Here is a 21475-nt window from a genome sequence, read left to right as displayed (position 1 = left end):
GCAGTGGAGCAATCTGGGTGAAGATGACCAAAAGAGGGATGACAGACAAGCTTTACATCATACTATAGACTACAGACCTTATGCTCCATGGAGACCCATGCATTGGTTTCGTCCCTCCTGCACCTCTGAAGGGGAATATGGGAGTTTAAAGCTCACTTTCAACACAGGCTTTAATTACTGTAGTGAACCCCTACATATGCAGTACGGAAAATGAAAAGGGGACTCCATAATCTGGACAAATAATAAAAGGATGAATAATGATCTTGGATAAGTCGGCACATGAGAAACCTGCTTTTAGGATCCATAAAAGAAACCAGCTGTTCTGCAAAAGAAAAGGCATAAAAAGACTGGGAAGTAATGCCATCCAGAGGGACCTTGACACGCTTGTGAGGTGGGCTGATGCCAACCTTATGAAGTTTAACCATGACAAGTGTAAGGTCCTAGACCCGGGTCAGAGCAATCCCAGGCACAGGTTGGGCAGAGAGGAGATTGACAGCAGCCCTGTGGAGAACGACTTAGGGGTGTTGGTTGATGAGAAACTTAATGTGAGCTGGCAGTGTGTGCTTGCAGCCCAGAAAGCCAACCGTATCCTGGGCTGCATCAAAAGGAGTGTGACCAGCAGGTCAAAAGAGGTGATCTTGCCCCTTTACTCTGCTCTCATGAGACCTCACTTGGAGTATTGTGTGCCGTTCTGGTGTCCTCAACATAAAAAGGACATGGAACTGTTGGAACAAGTCCAGAGAAGGGCCACAAGGATGATCAGGGGACTGGAGCACCTCCCGTATGAAGATAGGCTGAGAAAGTTGGGGCTGTTCAGCCTGGGGAAGAGAAGGCTGTGTGGAGACCTCATAGCAGCCTTCCAGTATCTGAAAGGGGGCCTATAGGGATGCTGGAGAGGGACTCTTCATTAGGAGCTGTAGTGACAGGACAAGGGGTAACAGGTTCCAACTTAAACAGGGGAAGTTTAGATTGGATATAAGGAGGAAATTCTTTACTGTTATGGTGGTGAGACACTGGAGTGGGTTGCCCAGGGAGGTTGTGAATGCTCCATCCCTGGCAGTGTTCAAGGCCAGGTTGGATGGAATCTTGGGTGGCATAGTTTAGTGTGAGGTGTCCCTGCCCATGGCAGGGGGGTTGGAACTAGATGATCTTAAGGTCCCTTCCAACCCTAATTATTCTATGATTCTATGATCCTATGACTGGTTGAAATTAAATTTTAAGCCTTATTTGTAGACATTGGTGCATTTCAGACTTGTTCATGAGAAAGTCTATGGACAGCCTTACAAGTAACTCCTCATTCCAGCATTTTGAGAAAAGGTCTGACTGTTTCAGGCCAGAGAACCTGGAAGTTATGTTTGCCTTTTAAAATATTTTGCTTCCTCTTGGCAATATGTCAATCCAACTTTAAAGAGTCATATGGTAGATGGCAGGAATAATACAAGGTGAAAAGTGATTTTCACAGCAACCATGTTGGGTTTAGCTCCCGGGTCAGTGTCAGCAGAGAGACTCAAGGATTGTGGGAACGCTTGCTGGAACCTAATTGTTTCGGTTCTGCTTCACTAGTATTGCAAAAGGCTATAAAGTCCTAAATTACTAAGTTTACATATGTTTCCAGCTGTATGAAAAACCCACTGAAACCATTTGGTTTCAATTTTCCATATGAAAAGCCTGCCTTTGTGCAATAAACAGGAACAACACTCAATAATGAACACAGACTTAATCTGTCACGGCTTGTTACAGTTTTATAGTTTTGGAAGCTTCTCTGAATTACATATAAGTGTGAGATCAAGCCAAAATTCAACAAAAGGAATTTCACAATTATGAACTAATAAGCAAATCAGTATTTCAAAGTATCGCTATGGTCTAACCGAACTTAAAACTATTTCCTATAGTATATGGGGCATTATTTTTCCTGTGCTTCAGTTAGTTGCAAAACACTGGAAAAAGACCTTCAGTATCATCATGTTTTCATATGGTCTTAGTTGTACAAAATCTTCAAGGAAACACAGAAGAGATGTCAAGCTTCTCTCTACCCGAGCTTTCATTACTCTAGTTAAATGCTGTGAAAATACTAGCAGGAGAGAGAGGGAGTGCCAATGGATTAGATATATGGAAAAGATAAGGAAAGCACAGGGCCACAACTCTGCTAACTGGGTATTGGTGACTTAAGTCAGAGACAAAACGGCACCCAAAATGTCAGAAGTAATTGTCAAACACTGAAAAACATTTTGGTTACAATGATGATTTACATGGCTTCCATAAATTTCTGGAAGTCTTTAACAGAGGAACAGTATTTGTGATGCATTCATATTCCCAAGTAGTTTCAGTTACACTTAAGGCTTGACAGAGCTCTCACAGCTAAGATTCAGTAACATTGTGAAATTTCATACAGTGGGAAGTAATTTGAAGCAATGGTATAATTTCAAGGGAGAAGCGTAGGTGAAGTTGTAACATATCTGAAATCTTACTTGCTGGTAAAGCTCCTTTCTTTTACATACTTACCAGTAGGTTGTAATCAGCAATAGGAGAAAAAAACATCAATGGTGAGCATTCACATTTTTAGATCTAAAGTAATTTATATCCCTATTTTATGCTGTTCAAACACAAATTAAACAACTTCCTATATCTCAGACTGTCACAGGGCTTCCACCCAGTTGCATGGGTGGTAACATGTGGCTGCTAGGGCAGGCTGACAGCAGGACTTAAGAGCTATGTTCCATGGGACCATCAAAGCTCCTTGGCTTCTCCATTCCCCTTCTACTTCAAGTGAAGGGCATCACTCTTCACAAACCATAATACCACAACTATTAGCAGGTTATTACTCCTCCACAGTGGTTATGCACACCCAATTAGAAGGCGTGTGTGTTTGCTGGGAACAAAACCAATAGTTTCTTTCATTTCAGGACTGGTTCAAAGTCCTGAACCAGGGTTCTAAAATTACATACGCCTTCCAGTAAAAAACAGGTAACCCGAACACCTTATTATGTGTCTTGAATTCTAATAAATGCTTTCCCCAATAGAAAACTAACATAGTAAAAGGCACTGCCTGCCATCCAGTATTACAGAAATCTATGTGTTATGAAGAAATAGAGATAATTTTGATGCATCTCATAACTGTGACCCAATTTCTAGACTGCCATTTCAAAAACCACTTCACTATACTGAATCAAGTCAGGTTCACCCTTTAGAGAACCTATTTCTAATTCAGCAAAAAACTCCAAGTTCCAGCCACGTTACACCAATGCTGGCAAAAAGCAGTCAGCAACCATTTGGAATTAATAAAAAAGTTATTTCTAGCTTAACGTGCTCTGCAAAGAACCTCAAGAAAATGTAACACTTGAGATATGCGTTTTCCTCTCCTTCTGCTGTCTTTTGTCCAGAAGAGGATCGGGGAATTTCCTTAGAAGATACGCTTCCTATTGGTTAGTGCATTACCACTGAAAAGCTTTAAGGTTTAAATCCACAAGACAAAAAATATTACTAAAACCTCAACTCCTGCCAAGTTGCAACAATTTTATAATTAGTGTTTTATACATAGCATTTTCTCTTTTATTTCTTGGTTGTAGGGAAGTTTCCCACTTCCCACTTGAAATGACAGTGCATGACACAATCCACTGCTCACAAGCCCATGATTATACACACACTAATACATTCTGGCCAGATGGACTGCTTCTCTCCCTCAACATACACATGCGAGAGATGACACAGAGCTATACTGTCAGAGTATTTAATGGACTCACTGAACTGATTTTCCTTCCCGCCTAGCAATCCAAATGCAGCCAGCAACTGGTTAAGAATTAGCTACATTTATGTTAGCACCTCAAGAAGCAATGAGGTCATTAAGATTTTTAAGACTCAGATTGACAAATGCCTGACAACCTAATCTGAATTCAGTGTTTGACCCAGTTACAGGCAGGGAGGGCTGGACTAGGTGACCTTGAGAAGTCCTTTCCATCCTGAATTTAGCTAGTCTCTCTGTAGTCCAGAGAAATCCTGACAGCAAACAACTGTACAGCTACCAAACTGTTTTTCTGGGCTGCTGGAATTATACCAACGCACGAGTTTAATGCCAAAGTTTTCAAATTACTTAATTGGAAGAAACAGTTACTCCCTACAGGAAGGCTGTAGCTAAAAGGGGCAACTGGGTTTGGTTTACAAGCTGCTGCTTGGCCGCAGTCAGCATACGTAGAGTTCTACTTCAAGAATCTTCAGAAACAGATGGGGTAGGCAGCAATAGATGGAGTTTTACCTAAAAGGTGTGGCCACAAAACACAGCAGGGCTTTGGTAACAATACCAAGTAACTCCTTTCCTTTCCCCATCCTTGCTTCTCCCACCCTGCACTCCCATCTTCTCATTTGTGCCAGTACTGTGTTTACCAGGGAGCAAGGAATCGTGGTTAAGAACTCCCTTAGCAAAGGATGTGAACTTAACCTGACACAGTTTAATGCACAAAGTCCTACCCTGCAGCACCAAAACACTGCACAAGCAAAATGGAGAGTAGAATGTGCTCTTAACTTTGCATATTGGAAGCGGGGCTGGGGAGAGGGCAAGGAGTTAAAAAAATTAGTCTCATGTGCAGCATTAGAGTTCCGTTCTCATAGATCATACCACAGATTTGACATGTTGAGGTGCTGCTTCATGCTCTTACCTTAAGTAGCCTTTTTCCAACAGGAAAAATTCAGAAGGTATTCTACTGACTACCATAATTTCAACATAAAATGAGTTAGAGAGGGACAGGTTTAGCTAAACAAACTTGGGGAGTAAAGGGTTTTCTTTTCAACAGCAAATGACATCTTCATCTGGTTTTTTTGTTGGTTGGTTAGTTGGTTGGCTTGTTTATATGAAGGAAGAAAGTTATTCCTATACCCCAGCCATACTTACATTTATTTCTAGTGATAGTATCATAAGTCTACTCTGGACTAATAACCTAAGAGACAAATATACATCTAGATCTATATCCATCTCAATTCTTCTAAGACTATAATTACAGACAGGAAAACTCTAAACTGGCACTTAGGGAGGTCACGAGTCTTCCAAGAAACTGGTGATCTATAAGCAGGTACCTAGTTCACCGAGCAAGTCGCTCACATTAGCAAGGCTCAATTCAGTGAATAGCCTATATCCACTTTCTTTCAGGGACTCATCCCATTAAGGACTACTGATACAGATTTTATCATGCTTCAGCACCTGTACATAATTAAAAGGAGCAGACTGGACTGTTTTATAATCTTAGATTAAGTAGGTTAAAAAAAAACAAACAGGTTTTACTGGGTATAGAAGGGTGTGCACACTTCAAAATTACACTGTATTGTAGTGTAGTTGTTTATAGCCAGGATATCTTTGCCATTAGCTATATTACCACACTTGATTAAAAAAGGCACTAACCTAGAAGAGCATTCCTGACTCACTACAATGCAGTTACAGAACGTATTTTCCAGTCACCAGATTTAAACGGTGGCCTACAGACTAGATATAAAGATCCCCCCCCAACCTTTGGTATTAATCAGTCTGAGCTTAATTAGCAACTCAAGCAGTAGCCTCTCTTTCAATTATAGTTTCTAGAAAGTGGAGGACCTAGAGCTGTACTGAAATTAGGTTGAACAAAATATGTTATGCCTTGAAATAAGGGCTCACTCCCGTTGGGATAGCATACAGTTGCTTATCATAAATGCTTTGTACCCAAGCCCTGTATTTTCTCCTCTTCAGTCCTACATCTTTCAAATAATTCTAGCTCTAATTCTGCAACGTTCCATCATATAACCAAACTATAAATAATATTTAAATATTCTTTTATTAGTACCACATCCTCCTAAACAAAAGATGAGATTTTACAGTAATGAGGTGTAACCTGTCTTTTTTCATCCCATGTATTAGCAATTTGCAATCTAGACAGAACAGTCTAGACCAAAACTACAGCTCTGTAGCATTCTAGAAGAGCATTTAATATGATATCCTAATTTTAAGAAACCGGTTAAGTGGTAATATTTCAGAGAAAAATTCTCTTACCAGAGCTTGATGACTGAACAGCCCCTTTGTGAGGTGTTTTAACTGCGCCGATAGTTTTATTTTCACATCCTCTCTTCAAGGGCAACACAGATGGCACCATTTTAACCTTGGGAGTCGATGCACTCCGTAGTGTGAGTGGACCTTTCTTCAGTATGCTTTTCCCTGATGTTGTCCCATCCTTCACAGAAGGCATCTGTTTTTTAAAAACAAACAAAAACCTAAAAGCAAAAAAACACAACAAAAAACCCACACACCACCACTGTGAGAAGTCAAAAATCCCCCTTTCCAGCATCTGTAAGGAAACACTGACAACACAGGTAGGGGGATATGCTTAGCTGTTTGCTGTCACATTGTCCACATCCGTAGTTCAGAACCTCAAGTATCATCGCCTGAGTGGCCTTCAGCAACATGAAACTATTAGTTTGAAGCTAATCACTGCTAATGACAAACACACTCAAGAGGTTACAGAGACTATTTTACATCAGAGTTTCTTCCTCCCCATACTCCAATTAAGCCATTCAATTACATGACTGCACCCGACCTCAAGATGAATTCTTCACCAAGCAACTATGCAAGTTAATGCACTGAAAAGATAGTTGTCCCATACTACCTGAAATGTCACAGCCTGTACAATAGGTTTCGTAGTCTAGGTCTTACGTTACAACACAAAAACAGGTGAAAAACTTTCACATTCAGGTGCCACGGATAGAACAAATTCAGGAGCAGACCCAGGGCAGGTTTAAAATAACCTGTTTACACGTAGTACTCCTCTACACCCTGTTTACACGTAGTACTCCTCTACCATTCCTACAGAGTTCTTGTTCCATTTTATACAGGCACTAATTCATGACCACTCATGCTCTAAAGTTAAGCCTATATTGGTAAACTTACAAAAATGTACAGCTGTTCATACGCTTTTTTTGTGACTCAAGCTGATATGCAGCAATTTGGTTATATGAATGCACTTTGCACTTCTGACTCCATTCCTTGTCATCTTTTTCAGAAGTTAATTTGTACTTTCAGAAGAACATTTATTAAGTTCAGTCCAGCTGATTGGTCCACTGCACGTTTTATAGAATTTGGTCTATCGATTTTTTCCAGGTACCAGAAGTACAACGAATATCACAAAGGTTTGTATCTTAGCAATGGAGTGAATTAAAAGCATTCCTTCCAACCCTCAGCACCAAAAGGAAGGAGTGAAGCAGAATCCAAGCTCTGAAAGACTTTAGCATTAAAATAGACAGTCTTTGCTTTCAAGTTCATTTATGTTCTCAAGTTATTATAATATATAATATTACTAATTTCTTCTGTAATGTTTCAAAAATGGATAGCTGCTTCTGCTTTACCTGAAGTACTTTCCTCCATACAATGAGCTTTACTAAAGTTTTTCTTGCAAATCAATAAAGCCTGACAAAAACTCAGACAACACCTATTTTACCAGTAACAGCTAATGCCTCCATTTCGCTCTTAATACAAGCTGTTGAATCCACAAGCAAACAACAGGAGGCACTCCATACAACAGCAGGACTCCAACTCTGTGTCCCTACCTCCCAAGGTCTCAGCCGACGAAATCCCAAAGCCCTTTGCTTCTTTCCCATAGTTCCTTTTATTTTAAGCTTCTTTCAGAGTATTTGGAAGCAGCACGTTTCTTCTGACAGGCAGCTGACTCATCTCAAAACATTTCCCAACCAACCAGCACACGCATACCTCCCGGCCAGGAAGTTTGCACCTTCCAGCTGGCTGACTGCCCACAACCAGGTATATGCCCTCTGCATGAGAAATATTTCCTGGCTACTCTTAACTATTCAAATGAGTCCCAGTTCTCCTTTAAATAAACAACCTCCCAAATTATTCAAAGCAGACAGCTAAATTAAGATGTTAAAAATAAAATGCTTGACCAAGTTGCTGGTCTTGAGGTTTTATATGACTTAATATTACTGTTAATATACACATAACATTTCTGTAAGCAAATTTAAGAAGTGTAATTTATTTCTAAAGCATGTTTTGAAATGGAATACTGAAAACAGCAATTTAACATTTATTTAAAGTTACAGCACCACTAGAATTACCTTGACGAATGTGCATACTAAAAGGCATATTCCAAAAAACTTCACCAAGTTCTGCTACACAATTTTACCAAAAATTTTACCAGTTTGACAAAATTAAGACTCGTGTTTTTTTATTATAAATCTTAACAATTGCATTGTCTTAAAAAGAATTTCTCAAAAAATTGTTTATACCATGGAATAAAACACTAAGTTGCACTTGAGTGCAACCAGTTTGTAAACCCGCAATTTCTTTGTTTCCTTTATTAGGGAAAGCCTTCACCTCAGAAATCAACACTACAGTTACAACTGAGGACACAAAACCCATTCCTCCATTTCCATTCAGCACTGTGCAACGCAGAATTCCCTTTTATCAACTGTGCAAAACACAATTATGTAAAGAAAAAAATCTTACCAAAGGAAGAGAGTGCAGGTCAAACGTTTCATTGGCCACATCTTTTAACAAGGCTGCTTCCAGAAAGATTCCCATGTTGCTGCTTTGCTCACTTTCATCTCCAGCCAGGTAGGTGTTCTGAGCACAGGGCTCCACTAGAGAGTCTGAACTTTCCATTTTATCATTCAGCATTTCTTTTGAGTTCTCTACACATGCTGGAAGCACAGCAGAAGCAGAGGAGCATGCCGAATGGGTAGAGTTTGCTTTGCCAGTGTCTTCCGGATTCTGTTTTAACAGAGGTGTCTTTGAAGACTTGTGGGAAGCACTTCTAGGATGTGTTGTGGCATGTACATCTTGGCTAGTGAAGAGATGTTTGTTAAGATGCAGCTTGTGGGGCTTATTCACAGGCAATTCCACTGCACCATCTTTAGCAAGATCTATTTTCTTTTTCAGCACTTTTATAGAGGGGGACAATCGCCTTGGGGAAGCAACCAGTGAGGGCGAGGAGCCAGCTGATAGCTGGGGGGACTGGGGAGACTGTTTAAAGGCTGCACTGTCTCTTGACTGTAGAGAAGGTCTAGACATAACCTTTGGCTTAACGTTTTTGAAATTAGGTCTGGGAAAACTAACAATCTCCGATTTCTTTGCTTTGGTTAGTGTTGACACAATAGGAGACCTGCCCACTGTTTTTCCTGCAGTTTGACCTGAACTAGCCTTACGCAAAGGCTGTCTATTATGCCCTCCTGCAAATGCCTCATTTGGTCTCAGTTTGGGAGACTCATCTCTGGGTTCCACCAAGGCTGGAACACAGAAAGTTGTATTTTTTGATAGCTCTTTAGGGGTTGAAGTACATAGAGCTGGATCGCTTTCATCAGCCATAGGACTGAAGACCACAAAAGTTGCTTCACATTTCAGATCAGGTGTAACAGCCCTATTTAATTTTGGTACGCTGTAAGATACAAAAGAGGTGTTGCACGTATCCTGAAGAGCAGCATTTCCAGAAATATGCTGTTCTCTGGTTAAGAGTTCACTGGTTTTCTTCGATAGCTGCTCTTCATCCATTTTATTTAGTGGGAGAAGGGGCACACTATTTACAGGACCACCCATGCACGTTATAGCACTGGAATTCCCGTTTTCACCATGGTCAGGTGTATCCTGTGAGGATCTGACTTGGTCATCTTCGTTAAAATTAACACATGGTGATAATGCATCTTGCCTATAGGGATCTCTACATCCAGCAGCTAGTTTTACAGACTCTGCTTCTGTTTCCTGTGATTCTTTATCAGGTTTATTAGTGTTATTTAGGTAGTGTTTGACACCTGCAGGGGAAGGACAATAGACTTCAGGTTCTGAACGGGCATCTGGGCTTTCTGGAGCCACTACTGCAGAGGAGAAATTAGGTGTTCTTTCCGAGCTGGTTCTATCAGATTGCTCTCTCATACATACTTCAGAAGAGATTAGTGTTTCTCTTGGATACATGTCATCGTTTTGATCAGTTCCCAGAGTTTCACCTACAACATTAGTAACATCCAACGTGGTTAGGTGGCAACATGCCCTGTCATTTCCCAGGGACTGTGTGTTCTGTTCTGAAGCAGGAGGAGGTAATACACACTTAGAGTCAGTCTGACTGTAAGGCACCGATTGTTTGATGCTCTGACTTTGCGTTTTTGCCACAGCAACATTACCTTTCAGTAAGTTTGTTGCTTCTTTCAAGTCACAGTTTAAAGGATACTCACAAGTCTGTTCAGTCATGGAAGACTTGCATGCAGCATCTGCATCTCCCAACAGAGCTCCTGTGCAGTTGTATTTACCAGGTGTCTTCTGCAGATGAAGTGCTTCAATACTCTCCTGTTTTAAAACAATACTTCTGAAGTCACTGTTATTTTCAAGAATGGTGGTATCATCTTCATGCTCAGTCACTGTATTTTGGTCAGTCCAATTATTGTCTGTCTCTGCGGTACAATTCTTTAAAGAAGGTGCAGCTCTGTGACATGCGTAGTTATTTCCATTTTCATCCCTTATAAGTAAGGAAGACTTCAAGCCATTCTCTGCTTTGTCATCTGACTTTTCAACATTCATTTTGAAGGCTAAGCTTTAAACTGTTTTCATTTTATACTTATTTTAAATCCCAGAGAATGCAGATTCTTCTGAACTTCACAGTAAAAAAAAAAAATATCAAAAAAACCCAGCTTTTCTCTGGAATGTGTCAAGTGTCCTGAAAGATATTTAAAAAGTAGATCTTTGTTTTCATGTTTCCCAAGAGGATTCAAAAATTCTGGAATTAAAATAAATAAATAAATACAATAAAATTAAAAACTATTAGCCAAACCAGGATTTTAAGATAGTAAGCATTCTTAAACTACTAGGTCTTGAATCAAGTGCAGCCATTTTGACCAACTTCCTTAAGTAGATTAGGCTTTTACAACAATGTTGTCTGTGCATGCTAACTTACATAAGCAATTTCTGCTTCCTGACTGCCAAGCAACTTTTGAACCCTCTGGTCAACTGCAATTAAGTGTCACTTTAGGGTTGCTCATTGGCAGAGGTCAGGTTCCCAACTGAAGAACAAGGAAACTGGAGAGCTGAATCCATCACTCCAGATGGGTGGTGGTGTTCAACACTTGCGCAAACAAAAAACAACAGAAGAATAAGGACACTGCCATCAAAAACAATGAGCAAGCAAGTCACTGTTTTTTAACTAGAATGCAGACACCAGAGTGCGACGTCTTTAAATGAGCATAATGATATAATGACATATTTGAAATCTGGAGAGAAAAAAGTAGCAGGACATGAACATCAGGGTTAAGTACACAGGGTGGACAGAATAATGCACACTAATATGCGTGCTAAAATCTGAAAGGATTTGACTGTAACCACAAGGAGTATCAGAGTCCCTAAAGACTAAAAATCCAGAGCTGGCAAAACCAGAATACTTGATCTGCACTATCAATCTTCTCAACCACGGTGACAAAAGTGGTTGCAACACCCTGAGACAGGTCAAGGAAGCTACAAGATCAAAGGAAAAAAAAAAACAACAAACCACAAACAAACTATTTCTGCTATCTTGATGTTTGTTAGACACAGTGAAGAATAATTCCCTGATCATATTTTTGTACAGGAATCAGTGCCTGCTTTGGGAAGAACTTTAGAAAAGTAACTCTTGATTTGTTATCTAACAAAGCAATTCAAATCCTCACAGAAACCATATAAACCATTTTGGAAACCACAGCAAGGGAAAGAAAACAAACTCTTAGCAGCAAATACTTTGGAAAGTGAAAAATAAACCCAGCACACTAAAAGGTGAAAGGTACGTTATTAAAAGAAAGAATGCATCCTTCAAAAAGCTGACATTTTCCTTTATTTTCTTCAGCTGGAATCACAGCATTCAAAATAAATCCTGTCTCGTATCAGTTAAAAGTATAAAGGCTTCCAGAGGGGCTGCAGGGCCTGTGAACAGTTTTGAGTACAAAAGCAGCACACAAATTAAGACAGTTCTAGAACTGCGGGAATTTGCATGCTCATGATGGGCCAAACACAGAGTGGGCTCTGGCCCATAAGCACGTCTTCACATGGGACTCCAAACATCTGCCTCAGATTGAGGATAAAAAGATCATGGAACAAGGAACCAACAAACTGCCAAGATCAGACAGTAACCTCCTCCTCCCCTGGGATCAAACAGCTTTACTACCTTAAATCTCCTGGTTCCTTAAGGCTGGTCTAGATCCTTTGCCTACCCACTATTATTCAGTCCCTAGAGAAGCACAAACAATTTCAGTACCCTCAAATATGAGGGTACTTCCATTAGGAAACTTAAGGCAGATTCAACAGTTCTTCCAGAAAAGTCTTCCCTGAAGGCAGGGCAAGAACCTGGCCTAAATAATTTTCCATTGATTTAAGTCAATCACAGAATCACAACTGCTGAAAGATATTTGCAGACTTTGCTTTCACTGTTGTTTTGACACATTCAAACTGGTTTCTACTTGTCCGGAGACTAGCCCGTAACACAGCTTTCTCACCTAGGCATGCAACAAAATGTTAAAGAGTGCATTTTGATTCAGCATTAGCTTAGATCCAACCAGCAGTCTTACCTCTTTCAAGAGCTTTCTCACTACAGTAAACAGGGAACTTCAATACGTCAAGACTTGGCGAGACTGAGATCCCAAGAATTTAAAGAATGACATGTTAGCTTACAGCATTAATAGCTGATAATGCCAAGATTTTCAACAAAGCAACAAAAAAACTTAATAAACCTTGATTCAGTCAACACGGAAAAAATTTCAACAAAAATAAAAGTTATTTTGAGACTGAGTAGAGAAACACGGAACGTGTTACAGTTGTCTATATAGATGTACACGTTCCTATATGCAAGTCTGCTCGCACAGTGCTCTGGACTGCCATGTAACTAGAGAACATATAGTAATAATCAACTCATTCAGTTTTCTTTAAAGCAAGTTTTCACTTTAGTAATCAATACTTTCATAAGCAACTAAACCAGCTAAAAACACAGCTTCACATCCACATTTAGAGTCCTGCATAAAAAGTGAGATATTCTAAGGATTAACTATAGCATATAAAAATCTGGAACCTAGATGAACATTAGTCCTCAAAAAATTACATTCTGTAATTCTGCAGGTACTGCTATGTTCATCAAGCTTATGAGAACATTTCTTGGTGGTGAGAAATTCTTTAGAGTTAAGATCTGCCATAGGAGGCTGAATGAAAAGTTAACCTCAGCCAGCACCTCCATAGGGGAGGCCAGTAGCAGATGCACAAAACTATTGCCCTTCTCAAGAAAAGTCCTTCCCAATACACTCTTCCTGGCAAATAATGACTTACAATCCTCTAAACTAAATGCCACTAATAAACTCAAAGAGTTTGTCTTAACATCAACAAGCATTATGCATGCCTGGCCTCTACACCTATTTTGTGCCTTCAGTAAAGCTCAACTTGCCAAATTTCAGTTGCATGTTTCAAGGGCTTACACATTGCAAAAAAAAAAAAAAAAAAAAAAAAGTCTTCATTACCAGAGCTCTAAGCTTTCCTGTTCCTCAACAGATAGGAGAGCTTGGGGTAACAGAAAATATCATGGAAAAAAAAAAAGACAGGAGCTTGGCAAGCAGATTCTCCTAAAAGGAGATCAGCTGCCAGCAGCCTCAGATCCAGGAGAAATACACTGCAACATGCAGAACCGGGCTCACAGCAAGATCTTGTCACTTCTACTAACTTACGAGGGGCACCCAGGGATGTGCTGTACAAGGGCAAGACAGTGATTCATTCAGTAGTGGGTAAACAGGAATCAAACCCGTATCAATTACAATCAGTAATCCAAGCTACAAGTTTACAAGTTACAACAAGAATGCAAGTCGGTTTGTGTTAATGACACAATGTACACAGTGATAATTTACGCTTTTCCTGGTACCCCATTTGGTTCTTTCACCTACACCATCAGACACTGTTTACTCAAACCCATCAGCTACATTTGTGCAGCCTGTATAAAGGAGGGTGGGTAGGGAATAAATCTGAAAGGAGGGGGTGTGCCCAGACATGCAGGAAGGCAGTCTAAAAGAGCTCTAACAAACTGAACACACTTTGATACCAGACAAAATGCATTATCAGCACCCATATTTCAGCAGCAAACAGTATTGCATAGTCAGGATTAGCACAGTCACTGAAGTCAGACATCATTTAAGGCATTTCATATGTCTAACAATGTGCGTTACACTACAACCAGTTTACCTTACCATGTTCTGGAACATGACACAATCACACAAGTCTGACCTTTTCAGCACATACACCTGAAGGCAGAGATGGCAGCAGCAGGAAAGAGGGAGTCTGCCATGACCAGGCATCCCTCCCAGCATGCTCTGTCCAGTGTTGCTCACACATGGTTCCAACAGGAAAGACTGGGAAAACATGTGATTTCAGGTGACACTGCATCTGCACAGGATCACAATTCCAGAGCTCACTGTACAGCCTCAGTAATGCCACATCCTGATGTGAACTAGCCTGCTGCCAAGCATAATTCAAGCTGTTAGAAGAGAGAACAAGTTAAGCTGCTAAAATAAACATCACACAGACATTTATAACATGACAAGTACAACATACTCCTTTAAGCGCTCATATGCTAATGGCATTGCTTGCTTAAGAACACACGGTATCATCGGTGCTGGCACTGTGAAGGGGCTGTGTTTATAACAAAATACCCCAGCACCACAGGGTAGCTAAGTGACATCTGTGTGCTTTACTCAAAGCACATTTTAAAAAACACGATCAATGTGAGACACTTGCTATGGTAAGCAGAAATTATATGCAAGTTACGTCTGCAAGCAATCATGCAAGCACACTTGACTGAAGGAGTAGTATCACTTTCACTGGCATGGACCATCAGGTCTTGCCTCCTACTTGGCTATTTGCCAGCCTGCTTCAAGACTTAAGCATCAGCATAACATACAAGTGATAGTAACCAAGGAGTATGAATTTAAAGCTTGGCACTAAGGTACGGAAGAAGTAGAAAGGGTGTTGAGCGTACAGCTGCAGAAATCTGACATCCTGAAGTTGCGCAAGAGGTGCCGACTCCTCACAAGAAGTTCAAACCACGACACAATACTACCAGACTACCTCAAAGCACACGACTGCTGATGCTAACAGGTGCATCTACTCTAGTAGTTTGCTCCTAACTAGTGACTAAATGGTTGTTTAGAGAGCTAGCACTTTCCCCAGACTCATGGCCTCCAGTCACTATAGTCCTCACAGCATCAGTTCAGTGGAAAGCTTCAGCTGCTTTTGGAACCTTCTTTTCCTTGCCCATAGTCAGTACTTTCCTAAGATGAAGATTCCTTACCTATTTAATTGTTCATAACCTCTGGCCATCCTTGTTAGCCCATCTTTAAGAATGTTAGGCTGTTGTCTCCATCTCCAAGCTCAGACTATTATTTATAAGCAGATAATACACTCAGATATTCCAATGGATTCATACAGTGTCTTGATAACACAATTTTTCTTCCTTTAATAACTGCCTATTTCAGATTTTATTGTAAGCTAAGTTCCAGCAGAACTCTGTATTCAGAAATGGAAGACTGGTCCAGGGACTTTTCTTAAAAGTTAGTTAAGTCCATCTTTTACTTGGACAATAAAGATACTTGAAAACAGTGGCTAGAAATGGCATCTAATATTTTGGGATATTGAGGTGCAACACTCTAAACCAGAAGTTCTGCAAAGGCACACGCCTTTCCTCTACTCTCTTTTACAGCAACTGACAAGGTAAAACTCTGGGAAGTAATAAAGATAAGCTTACACAAGCCAGTGAGAAATGACAGCTATTAAGACAGTGCAAGTAAACACATATACTTTACTATTTTTTATTAAATGCATGATCAAACAAATGCAAAACCACCTATTTGAATGTGCAGATGAGAATACCAACAAGCCTCACACTTCACTTGGATATTCCAGCATAGAATCACAGAATCATCTACATTGGAAAAGACCTTTAAGATCATCATATCCAGCCTTCAACCCAGCACTGCCAACGCCACCACTAAGCCATGTCGCTAAGGGCCTCATCTACAGTTTTTGAACACTTCCAAGGACAGTGATTCCACCACTTCCCTGGGCAGCCTGTTCCAATACCTGATCACCCTTTTGGTGAAGAAAGCTTTCCTAATATTTAAACTCCCTTACAACTTAATTAGGCTCTCATTTGTAGCTGCAATAAGACCGCATTCACTGCTGAAAGTGGCACAGACCACTCACGGGGGTTTCAAAGTATGGTGCAGCACACAACTGCACACATGGTCAGTTATATACTTGGTTATCGTTCCTTTATCCATTGCCAGCATAAACAACAGCTGTCCATGGTTTTCCATGAGATCAATATTCAATCTGTCACTCTTTAGGAACCTGTATGAATGACATTCAGTTATTACTTCCTGGTTAGTCATCAACTTTTCAGGAAGATGCTTTGGGGTTTCTTTTCATTTGGTTGGTTGGGTTTTGGGGGACGGGTTTAGGTATTTTATCACAACTAACTTGTTTAGCAGAAGCCTGTGTTCTTGTACAAAGAAGGATAAACCTTCAGGTCAAAATGAAAGTAAGGAGCTGGATCTTAAAAACAAAAAAATAAACCCAACAAAACAAGCAATAGCACATTCATTATGGCACTTCCTTGGAAGGTCAAGATTAAAGCCCTTTTTGGAAGATTGAATAGCTAAGCACAAACAAGACTGAGACTGTCAGAGGCCTATGTTCAACAAGCCTAATCAGTGTTCAAGTTCTTTGACTAGATGGGGTTACAAACATTGTTCACTTTCTCCATTTCCTGGAATTCAGTTAAACTGATTTTCTCCATTACTACCATTCAAAGGGTGCATTTATTCATTTTGGTATCTTCAAGTTAGGAAACAGCGAATCAGGATAACTGACACAAATTTTCCCTCTAAGACTGAAATATTATCTGTGTAGGAAGAACAGTGGTAACAGATTATAAAGAACAAAAAAGCTTTGTGAACTGTGTGCTAGGTCTGCCCAGCCACTCGTATACACCAAATAAGTGAAACTTTAAAGCTGAGCAAAAAAGGTTTCTGCTCTTCAAGAACATCCTCAAGTTTCAAGATAGCCTTCAGATATCTACCAGCTTTCCTGAGGTCTCTCACTGTACATTCTTTGTCATTTCTCATTCTTTCAGGAAATTTCAGCCATCAGCACCTTTGTTGCCCATCCTTCTTTGAACAAGCTTCAAATATTCAAAGTAGAAGTTGGGCTGACCTATCCAGAAATAACTTGTCAGTCCTCTCAGCAACCTTTCTACTCTCCATTATATGTTTCTCCTCGCTGTCAATCCTTTTAAATTGCCCTATCTTCTTCAGTTGCTTCTCATTCCAGCTAAAGTCAAATCTAGCAGAGAAGCAAGTACACAGGGAAGCAGCCCAGAACAGTCATTACACCTTGGATTCTCAAGAAAGATGGGTGCTGCTGGTGGTGTTTTGATGGTTTTGTCCTGGGGTTTTTTTTGGCTTACTTTTTGTTTTAAAATATGACCTCCAAGTATTAGGTGTACAGACACTTAAGTGAAAACTTTGTTGGCTGCTAATCTCCTCTTGACTGACAAGTATAGAAAGCACAAAAAATGGCAGAAATACTCTGCAGAAGCAGCACCGTGCTGCAAGCTGGTGTCTAAAATACCAGTTGTAAGGGGGAGGGAAGAGAACAAAATAGTTCTTGTTTTCTAACAATGAGCAACAACATAGTCATTTGTTTGGCAAGTCAGAGCAGAGATGGCTTTAAGCATTACCCCTGAAATAACTCCTGCATTAAATATTTGCCTTTACAATCAAGTTTTAGTGCCAAGCAAATATACCTCAATGTGCTAGGCAGCATACAGTGAAACTACTCAAGATTATCTGCTGACTCTAGACTTTCTGTGTTCCTGAGCTATTTTATGAAGCATCTGTAGCCCCAGCCCTAGCATGAGTGCTACACAACATGTAGCTGACACTATCAGTATTCTGGCTAGTACAGTGACTGCATCGATGTAATCGGATAGTTAAGGCCACAGAAAAAAATCATCTGCTCCTGTGTCCTTTCAGGTCTACACCTAAAACTGTTCAGCAACTGGCTATATTTAACACCAACATATAACATGAACTAGTTTACAGAGCATTTGGAGTACTCTCAATATAACCCACAGTGAAGCAAGATACAGTAAGTACAGCAGCATTACTTAGCTCTGATTATTCTACATAACAAATCTATAACCTAATTCACCTGAAAAAGCAGATCAACAGGGTCTCCAACAACTGAAAAAGCAGTTCTCTTCCATGATATCCTTTTGCAGTACAAATTGATGAATTAACCAAGATGCTTAGGATTTCCCATGTTAACCAGATCAGAAGTTTAATCAGCTCACAGTGGACCCAAAGATGCTTGCTGTGCACAAATGGGCATTCATTCAGAAAAGACTACAGCCAGCCAAGAATAGTTTCCACTTACTGCACAAGGAATTCTACCACTGAGTTAGGACTGGCCTTCTGCACAGCAACAGCATCACAGAGGATTTTAATTCTGAGAATGCGGGACTTACCAATTAAAGAACAGCTATTACTACAATTTATTTTTTCTTTAATATTAAAGACTACCAATTATATACAGTGAACAAAATCTAGTAGAACTGCAATAAACCAGTTACGTGACATAATATTTTGGTAGAATACGGCTCCAGTCCAACAACTGAAAGTCCTAAATGTGCAGTGGTTGTTGAGGATTTTCAGTAAGTATTGCTGAAGAGCAGTTTAAATCCTATCCAACTTAAGTTTCACCAACATTTCACCTGCAGTGTTGCACAACTGGCATCTGGATTAACTGGGCAATTCACAACCACTATTCTAAACGCTGTAGCCTCAGGAGAAAACACACAACACATAGTTTTTATATTCGCAAAATGTTACATTCCCTACAAAGGAAACTTTCTCACACTGAGATAAGTCCTGCTACAAGAGTTTATTTCTATGTTGTTATGTTTGTTTGCCTTTGAGTCCCAGAAGACACAAGCCTCCAAATCCAAGATGGACCAGCCCTGCATGGCTGAACGCAGCACAGCACCTCTGCAACAGACACATGACATGAAAGACGCCATGAGACAGCTTTGCAGAGCTGTTCAGAGAAAACAGCTTGATTTATGCAACACTATTAGGTAGCAGGCTGCAGTCAGTGCTCTCTTGAAAGCACGAGCTCCCCATGGCGCTTGACATGGCTGCCAACAGGCTGCCTGCAGCCCTGCGAGAGCCAAAATTCCACCGGCACCTGGGGCATGAAGGACTGGAGAAAAGAGGGAGGTGGGCACACACTGCTTGAAGGCTGCCAGGGCAAGGTTACTCATCTCACCGAGGCCATCTGGAAGGAATCCAGATGTGCAGCCTGCTGCCTGGCTCCCTGCAGATCCACCCTGGCTCTGCAGAAGGGGCTACACTTGGACCCTGAGCAGCAGCGCCCTGGCAGACGGTTCTACATCTGCAGGGCAACAGGAGGACTAGAAGATCCCACACAGAAATTGTCCTGTCAGTCCCTCTGAGACCCCGCAGGAACACAAAGAACCATAAATTTATTCCTTAAGACTCAACCGTGCAAATCCATTATTTTAGTATTTTTCCTTGAATCAAGTTGCTTAAACTTAGGCATCAAATCCAAATGCTGCTTATTACAGCCTACGTTTTGCTCTACAGCATAGCTAAACCTCAACACCAAAGCTTCAGTCAGAGAGCTGAAAAGTGGTGTAACTCCAAATGCCTCTCAAAACAGTTCTCCCATTTCAACTCTTAGCTGACTTGACAGCTTCCCACAAGAGTAAAGCATATATACATCACCAGATAATTGCAGACACCCTGGAACTACAGTTATACATTGTAAGAGAAATTAGCTTTCATTTCACGTCAGGACTGACCAAAATCAGTGCCACAGACAGTGACAGAAGCATTACACACCTATTGCCACATCTATGCCTGATGTTCCCTATTGAGTTTCCACTTCTGCTACAGCTTCCCCCCAAGACAAGAGACGTACACAACTAGAGGACATTGCACACACTGGCAAAATACTGTCCCTGTGCTACAAAGAGACAAAGCAGCACCCTGGTTTTATAAAAAACTAGATCATAACCCCTGAATAACTGACAAGAGCAGCTACAGAATTAACAGGCAAAAACTGCCTTGCTGTTCCTATGACTGGCTTTTGAGAGAGTCATCTCTGTCTTCTGCAAGGACCAATTACACATTAACTTTCACTGTACTGCCCTCTTGGCCAGACAACTTGTTTGTACACTGGTTCTCTGGAATCTCTAGGCTGTGGTGCCATGCATAAACTACCCAGTCTGCAATACAGCTCATTCACATTTAACCCTTTAGAGGCTTTCACTTCACCTGTTGTATAAGTCTAAGGGAGGGAAAACCTGAACTGCATACAAGCAGTAGCAGCAGCATCACAATATGCTGAAACAACATTGATCCGGTACACTTTAAACAGTAATTCTACACAACCAGATCCCCAGTTTCGTGGGCAGCAACCTATCAAATACTATTTATTGGGTTAAAGGACACTTAAGACATGCAAATCTGCAGCAGAAAATAATTGGGAGAACATGCAGATAAAGGGGCTTTCCATTACTACTATTTAAAAATGTTTTTTCCACGAACACAAATACTGCAACTTGAACAGATTCTGCACAAGGACAGGGAATACAAAGATTCAGATTGGAAGATACCTTTATATTACAGTCAAAGCTTCACCTGCTCAAAACTGGAGAGTGCCCCAGGATGTACAGCATCATTATGCACAAGCTTCTCCAAAGCTGGGCTCTCCAGGCTGTTCCTCCAAGGACACAACACATGCATCATGAAGAGTGCAACAGAGAATTATTTCTGGATTTATGTTGGTAACAGACCTTCATTATTTAATTCTGCTAAGTATCAACACCATATGTTGGGCCGCTGGGTCAAGCAGTCAAACTTGACAGTACAGACAGCCACAAAACTATCATCTGTATCAGCAGCAAGTCAGAAACACTAGCATTTCATAGAGCAAATACTTCACCACTCTGCAACACAGGTGGAAAACTCCTACACATGCTAACACAAATAAGCGTGCTTGGATAACTTCATACAGTTGACGTTAATTTGGGACATGGATAAGCAACTCTGCCTCCTGTGTTTCAGCTTAAAGAAGCAAGAAAACACTGGGAAAGGTATTTGGGCTGCACAGAGTATAATGGGGGCTGGTGGTTGTGGGAATAAGGAAGAAATTCTGTTAAAATAAATTGCTTAGGCACCTAGTCAACTGAACTTGCATAACTCAGTACTGCCCTGGGAAGGGTGACCAGCTTTTTTATCAAAGCAGTATCAGTAAGCCTAAGTTTACATGACAGATTTCATCTACCATCATCAAGTTCACCGAAGCATGTTAACAATGCTGCTGTTCCTAGATTTGTATCTAGAAACCCACCAGTTCATGGTGCACAAACAAGGATCCTCATGTCCTGCTCAA

At 40.6% G+C, this 21475-nt stretch overlaps 1 protein-coding gene across 4 annotated transcripts in view; it reads right to left on the bottom strand.

Moving 5' to 3' along the window:
- Positions 1 to 21475, bottom strand: part of MTUS1 (microtubule associated scaffold protein 1) — a 117505-nt gene that overhangs the window by 77000 nt on the left and 19030 nt on the right. Inside the window, exons 2-3 of one of the 4 annotated variants that reach the window (XR_009968451.1) lie at positions 8468 to 10661; positions 6008 to 6200 (exon numbers count right to left, since the gene is read on the bottom strand). Coding sequence is in view for 1 of the 4 variants with exons in the window: in XM_062638588.1 (XP_062494572.1) it covers positions 6008 to 6200; positions 8468 to 10525 (2251 nt within the window). In the remaining 3 variants the exon portion in view is untranslated. Of the gene's footprint in view, positions 1 to 6007; positions 6201 to 8467; positions 11057 to 21475 lie in introns of those variants that run through there. The other 3 variants (XR_009968455.1, XR_009968460.1, XM_062638588.1) reach the window with 3 other exon arrangements.

The sequence above is a fragment of the Pezoporus occidentalis genome, unplaced genomic scaffold (assembly GCF_034315485.1).
Source record: "Pezoporus occidentalis ecotype Australia unplaced genomic scaffold, CSIRO_AGI_Poc_V1 ctg1, whole genome shotgun sequence".
Taxonomy (NCBI): domain Eukaryota; kingdom Metazoa; phylum Chordata; class Aves; order Psittaciformes; family Psittacidae; genus Pezoporus; species Pezoporus occidentalis.
The sequence above is the reverse complement of the archived record's forward strand: the minus strand, read 5'-3'. Positions and strand labels throughout refer to the sequence as shown.